Source organism: Pelecanus crispus, chromosome 13, assembly GCF_030463565.1.
Source record: "Pelecanus crispus isolate bPelCri1 chromosome 13, bPelCri1.pri, whole genome shotgun sequence".
In the NCBI taxonomy this organism is placed as follows: Eukaryota; Metazoa; Chordata; class Aves; order Pelecaniformes; family Pelecanidae; genus Pelecanus; species Pelecanus crispus.
This window is the reverse complement of record NC_134655.1, coordinates 14,420,168-14,427,449: the sequence shown is the minus strand read 5'-3', so window position 1 is coordinate 14,427,449 and position 7,282 is coordinate 14,420,168. Positions and strand designations below refer to the sequence as shown.

Below are 7,282 nucleotides of genomic sequence, written 5' to 3'. Positions count from 1 at the left end.
CCAAGGAAAAAAAACCAACCAAACAAAACAAAAACCAAACCAGTTCAAGAGAAGCAAGAAATTTTGCTCTGTGTTCATACACAGCACTCAGGTTTACCTTTCTATCCTCAAGCCCATGCACCAAACGAGGTCACTAGAAGCGTTCAAAAATAAAACAAAACAAACCCCCCAAAACCCCACCCTCAGAAAACCACACACACACACAATTCAAATAGCAACTTCTGATCAATTGTGCAAATTAAAAAAAAAGAAAGGATTCATGCTCCACAAGTCCTAGGTCTTGGTTTTTGCAGGGAAATGCTGCTGTCAGGGATGGAATATTCTGAACAGGCAGCGTATCCTACGGCACCAGCAGACAGTCAGAGCCAGCTCTTGAGGTTAAACCTTGCCAGCCTGCCAAATCCTCAAAGCATTGTGGGACCCAGAGGCAGACTGTATTCATGGGCTTGATTTCTTCCTTTTGGAGAAACCAAGAAGGGAAAAAAATCTCTTATAAATGTGCTCCCCAGGATGCATAACCCAACATAGGTGAGTATGGCTCTGACCCCTTTGGTGCTGATTTACAGCAGGATGCCCTGACTCCCTGGTTCCGGGGCTGGTGGCAGAAGCTGGGGACCCAGCACCCACACACTGCCAGGGGAGCGATGATTTCAGTCATGCTGGATGGCACATTTGCATCGTGCCAAACAGACCTTTTGCACACATGCACTGAAACCATCCTGCCTGCAGCTGGGTTCCCCCAGCGCTCTATATACTTTTATATGCATTCCTCCTTCTCACATTTGTTTGTTTAAGGGTTTCTTTAGGGAATAATTGCTCAGTCTTGCAAATAAGATTGGAGCATCTATCTACCTTCTCCTTCCCCAGCCCCAGAGCACTGCTGCAGAGAAGGCTGCTTTCTCACATCCTTTTTGGGGCCTTAGGGAGGAGAGCAGTTGTGAGCAGTGACTAGTTGAAAACTGATGGCCGAGGCAGCGAGTCCTGCTTGCACCCAGCATCCATGGTTCTTGCCTTGGCATGCTGGGTCTTAAGACTGTCTCATGTACCTCTGAAGCATGAGCAGTTCTGACAGTGGGTGTCTGCAAACACAGTGTTTGGGCCAGGAGGGAGAACTGCTAGCATTTTTAAAGGGAAAACATGGTCAGTGTTTCACTTTCCCTCCTGGACCCATGATTTCATGTGGAAGCACTGAGCAAGCCTGGGGAAAGCCCTGCTTTTCCACTTTGCAGCAGCACAGCAGTGCACACAAGAGCCATCCAACTAGGGCCCATCAGTGTACAGTATCAGAGAGCTCTGGTCCCATTCATCTGCTGGAAGAAGTCAGTTTTTGAAACTGATCAGTGTCTGGAGTGTGGCAGAGGCAGTCTGAAGGGAAGAGGGATTCCCTTTCCACCTCCAGCATGCAGAAAACTTTTCCAAAGCATTTCTTGTATGAGATGTTTGGGTCCAGCTGATAGCACTGCCAGTTCTGAGATTATCATTCATCACATTGTTTGTTCAAATAATTGGCTGTAAGCATTTTATGAGTTACTAAAAGTAGTAAAGAAAACAAGCACATAAGTGACTTTGAAAACATGCTGCACCCATTGCTATTAAAGGCAGTGTGTGCACGTGCCTTGGCACCGCTGCCTGCTCTCGGGGGGAACACTGCAGCACTTGCCCAGAGCTCTGTTCCCGAGTGCTGTACAGGTTCCAGCCATGGCCCCAGATAAAGATAAACCACTGGGTACCAGGGCTTACCCACAACAGGCATAGAGCCTAAATCCCACTGATGCTGCTATGGCCAAAGCACAGCATTTCAGCAACTGAGACCTACTCAGCCAGATAGCAATGTGAGCCCACACTCAGCTTTCATAAAGAACAATTTTTCATCTGAGGTAATTTTCTCCTGCTCACTTCTCCCAGACCAGTTGCTGTGATGAGCAGCAGAAGTCAAGACAATTGATGCCCACAGCTTGTGGGAGAGCTGCTCCCTCCTGTCTAACTTCTGCTTTATTAGTATTAATATATGTGTATATAACCTGGCATTTAAATGATGTGGGAGCATACTTCATATTTGTTTTTACGGTCTTAAAGCGATTTTTTAGGGAGAGCTAGGACTCTGCAGCCAGTTTTAAAGAGCTATAGAGTACCCAGGGGGTCTCTTTCCAGAGATCCTTTAAAAATAAAAATCTTCCTTCCTTTGCTGTTTTAATCTATACTCACTGCAAGCATCATTTCCCACTTTTTAAGTGTTTTTATCAGGAATTTGTCTTATGTACCAAAAATGCCAAGATACATATGAAAGAGAGTTCACCAGCTAGATAAAGCTTTGGGGAAGTCAGAATATTCCTGACACTTGGGTATTCCAATTTATTTAATCCTTCTTTTAATCAACAAAGCTATTAAGTGATTCTGCTCACCCCGCCCTTGCCCACCAGAAAGTTTAAAGAAAGCAAACCTTGCTCCTTTAATTCATCAGACCAGAAAGACCATCCCAAAGTACATGTTTGGACTGCTTGTATCAAACCTTGATCCTGTAAAGAGAATACAACTCCTTAAAATCTACAGTATTAGGCAAGGCTCTTGACATCAGCTACAAACAATTTCTGAAGTGGGTGTGCTGGGCTATAAATCCCAAATGTCAGATGAATGTTTTCTTCAGTGACTGAAGAAAAGACAAAACACAATCATAGTCATGCAATGGGTGGAATACATTTTAACAGAAGACCTACAGTGGCTCAGCCTTTCCAAGCCAGAAGGATGAGCCACCTCAGCCAAAACACATGATGCACGCCAGAAAACCCTCCTAGCAGATGGAGCAAGACAACCAAGAGAGCTTATCTAGATAAGACAGCCCAAGAGCTGAATGCTCATAATTGAATGGACCATAGTGGGGAAGTATTTGTTAAAAAAGTAGCTAGAGAGAAAAATCATTCTCAAGGACCATGTCTTTACCTTGTCTCTGCAGCATCTGATGTGGTAGTGATGCTGGCTACTGCTGACTCCAGCAATGATGCTCAGGAAGCTGAAGCTGGACAGACAGTGCTGAGCACTTCTTGCAAAGGAGCACTGGGCACTGCAGCACACATAGGACATACCTGCAATTGTTATCTTGGATCAACACTCAGCCCTCAGCAAAGGTTTAGCTCTCCATGATGTTGAGCGATGGTACACCGCTGCATTGCTTCCACCACAAGGGCAGCTGCAACCCAGAGCCGTCATCAGTAAATGTTGCCCAGGCAGCAGCAACAGCCAAAGTCCTGTCAAGACAGCTGCCACCCATGTGTATCATGGAATCATTACAGGGAGATCTGGAATTGCCAAACCCATGACAAGGTGTAAAAAACTGGTTGTTTTGATACTTATGGGCTTCCTTGGACCTACAGGCTCTGAAGCAAGGGGACATTCTGCAGCTGTGTGGTCCTGTTTCACCACTATGTTTTAGTCCAGTTAAGCAACATCTGGCAACAATGAGCTCAAAGAGCTGCATGCTTTTTGCCTCTGAAAATTTCCAATATGAAATCAAGGAGAATCAGAGAAACCACTGGGCTTGAATAAGAACATGGCAACACTGCTGGAATTACAACCAGAAATAAAGCCAGTGTACAACAAAAAGGACATCAGAGCAAGTAATCCATCTTCTTCAGCCTGAGCTACAAAACTTCAGCTAGAGGTGAGACCATTCCTAGCAGACGCAGAGCAGCGCACTTACCTTGCACAGAGACCAGCAGAAATCCCTTCACCAGGGATGCACAGGCAAAGTCATGGAGCAATGGATATTCATAGCTATGCTGCAGCAGGAGGTAAGAGAAACCATGGACATCCCAGCAGCAGGACACCTTTCCAGAGTGATATCCTCAAAGGAGCAGTCCCAGCTGAGCCAGGAATACAGAAAACAAAGATTCACCCACCAAAACCTTTGGCATGGCCCCAAACTGTAGCTGGATGGGGTGAGCAGTGCACATTTCCACCTTCCTCTGGGGCTCCCAGGACAAGCCCCTTGGCAAGGTGCCATTGCCACTGCTCTCAGGGTGAAAACCAGCTTTTGGCCCCTAGTAACACTGCAGCAAAGCCTGTCTAACTAAATAAATTATGTTGTTTACAGCTGGAAGATGGTCTCCATTACACAACGCAGCCATTCCAGCCAAGCTTCTAGGGAGAAGCTGTTCTTTAGAGGGTTGTTGCTTGAAAAAATGGAGAAGTAAACAGAACCAGCTGAAGCCAACACAGTGATTTAACAGCACAGGAGACCTAATCTGCTTCTGCCAAGAAAACAATGGATCTGCAGACTTATCCAATTCACACTTACCATTGGGCATGTCATATACTTGGGTTTTTAGCCACTGTCTGGACAGAGCTGGCAAGGCAGGGGAGAGAAGGAAACCCAAATCTGTTAAACATTAAAGAAAAAAGCTGAGGCAGACCAAGATATTAAGAGCAAGGAAACGTACCTAAAGGGAGGGGGCTGAAAGAAGGTGCTTCAAACACATCAAAAACATGAGAACTCCAGCAGAGAGAAGTGAGGGGGAAAACAAAAATTAAAAGATAATAATAATAAAATAAAAAAACAAGAGCAGCAACTGTGTCACTGGTTTCCCTGCTGACACATCAGCTGCAAGGCCTGGGTCTAGCCTTCTTGGCATCATAAGCAAAATAACCAGCCTGCAGACTGGTGATCACTGACTGCTGGATGCATCAATCAACCCTCTGATTGGACTTTTCCTTTTCATTCTGAATATAGGATGAAAACCAGGGAGGGGCACAAGGACATGGGCTTTTAGGGACCCAAGCCCAGCTCCAGCTGCTCAGTGACATCTTCAGACCTGCTGGAGGCAGGCAGCACCTTTGGAAGGGCAGCATGCTCTTGGGGTGTTCCGCATTTTGCCCTTGGGGATCATCTCATAGATGGCTCAGGGCTTATCCCAAGAAGAGGCTTCACCAGGACACAGCACTCCCCTGCACATTCCTGGCTGGCAGGGAGCGTGGGGCTTGCACAGCTCCTGAGAGTCTCCCGTTTTACTGCAGAGGAGTCACAGACATCGACAGGGCTGTGCTCAGGGCTCAGTCGCAGCTCCACTTTCCTTGGCATCTGGATCATGGCCTGAACCCAGGGCATCTGCCAGCACGTGCAGCCACATCAGGGTGAGCACCCCCCGTCTCACATCCAGATGGAAGTGCCACTCTCACCTGCCTTTATTGAAGCCCTAACTGGAGAAAAGTACAAAAATGCCCCCCCCCACCCCCAACACGGAGCGTTTTTCGAGCAAACTGCCAAGCAGATCCTGAGAACAGTGATGAACTGAGGAGAAGCAGCCTCTTGCAGACAGATCCCAAAGGAAGTCTGTTACCTGCTGCTGTTTGCAGGGGGCAGAAGGTGGGAAAAAACACTGTCAGACCATGATGCTCTACTGAGAGATCTCCCTGCCTCTCAGTAATGCTCTTTACAGCAGGGCAGCACTTAATCGGCTTTTATCTGCGTAAAGACTTGATCCCCATTGGTCTGCAGCAGGAAGAACCAGCTAATTTATTTTCACTGTGCACTAAAAGCAGAGCCCAACCAACCCTGCAATGCTCACGGTTCACCTATCCAACAGGTACATGTTCTTTTTCTTGCCTCCTTCTCTACTATCTATCAGGTATTAGCTGTGGTGGCTGAATTGTAGCTGGTCATGTTCTTTCTTGTTATATTTATACTTATATTTACTTGTGCAGCAAAGGCTGGACTGAGTCTGAATATCTCTGATTCATGCCCAAGCATGTGCAAATGTGCACCTGAAGAGATTATCTACTGTAACAGAGCCGGACTGAGAGCTCTCCCTGGAGAAACAGCAGCATCCACAGTCTCTCTAAACCTCTCCAATAATAATTTGCGGATTCTCACCACCAATACCTTCAGAAACCTGACTTTCCTCCACAGCCTCTGGCTAGATGGAAACAATCTGACTTTCCTGTCCCCGGGGACCTTCCATGCTCTCAGAAAGCTGCGAGAGCTACACCTCAGCAGGAACTCACGCCTCACCTACCTACACGCAAACACTTTCAGAGGACTATTAAACCTCATCAGCCTGGACTTGTCCCACTGCAATATCTTCGAAATCCATCCACTTCTATTTTCACACCTGCCTTCTTTAGAAAGACTCAATTTAGCCTCCAATAACATGCGGTATGTCCCACAAGCCTTTAGGAACCTCTCCAGCCTCACGAGGCTGTCCCTGGAGGGTAACCACATAGAAGCCATTGGCAGAGATTCCCTGAAGGACCTGGAAACTCTGTATGATCTGAATCTCAGAAAGAATCGGATATGGATCATTCAAAATGGCGCTTTTACAAAGCTTCTCAGATTGGGCATGTTAAATTTAGGACACAACTTCATCGCTGATTTGCCTAATCAGCTTTTTGATGGGTTGATCCAGCTCAAGACCATGCACCTTGAAGCCAACAGAATCACTGCTGTCGACTGCACCTTCAGACATCTGTTGAACTTGAGAAACTTGTACCTGAACAACAATCAGATCTCCTCAATCTCAGACTCTGCTTTCTCATACTTAAACAAGCTGCACTTCCTTCACCTGAGCAAGAACAACCTCAGCTCCCTCCCCATCCGCTTGTTCGCTGAACTGCCAAAACTGAAGTATGTGTTTTTATCCCACAACCCCTGGAAATGTGACTGCAAGATGCTTTGGTTCTGGCGGTGGACTGCAACACACAGGGGAGTGATTGAAGGGCTGCACTGTGCCTTCCTGGGCCCTCACAACATGACAGTGCTCAATGTCCCTGATCCAGGGGACCTGATGGACTGCATGGTGCCACCTGAGCTGACAAATGAAGACAAGTGCAGGGTGGCTGGTACTAGCGTGGCTCCCAGCCCCCCCACTCTCCCCAGCAAGGTCATCCTGCTGGCACTTGTCTGCCACGCATGGTATTTTGCAAGGGGATGGGACACCTCCATGGTCACATTTTGACAATGTATAAAGTGGAGGCCACTTATTTCTTTTCTCACTATTTGTTTGTAAACAATGGTTTTCATTACAGGTGGGCTTTATATGGAAATAGAGGGATTTTATTATATAGGAATAAATGCTTTCATTCATGGGCAATGCTCAAATCTGAAATGCTAATATCAAAATTCAATGTAAATGTTCACATGCAGAGGAGAAGCTCACATTAACAAGTTCAGGGCTGGGGCTTGTACTGGGTGACACGGGGCCAAGATGTGTGACCCCACCACAGCCTCTGTCCTCCCTGTTTCCCAGCTGACCACAGCCACATGTGACCTCTCAGGGAAGGGCTGCTTTCCTGC

The 7,282-nt window shown here is 46.8% G+C and overlaps 1 protein-coding gene across 1 annotated transcript; it reads left to right on the top strand.

Annotated features, from left to right (window-relative positions):
* The first annotated feature begins 5,651 nt into the window (after positions 1–5,651).
* LOC104030794 (uncharacterized) lies at positions 5,652–6,944 on the top strand. Its single transcript, XM_009482608.2, has one exon. It carries the CDS (start codon positions 5,652–5,654, stop codon positions 6,942–6,944), a length of 1,293 nt encoding a protein of 430 aa, XP_009480883.2.
* The last annotated feature ends 338 nt before the right edge of the window (positions 6,945–7,282 follow it).

Bases quoted from the DNA above. Each gene is read 5' to 3' on its own strand.
- LOC104030794 (XM_009482608.2), top strand. From the start codon at position 5,652: ATGTTCTTTCTTGTTATATTTATACTTATATTTACTTGTGCAGCAAAG.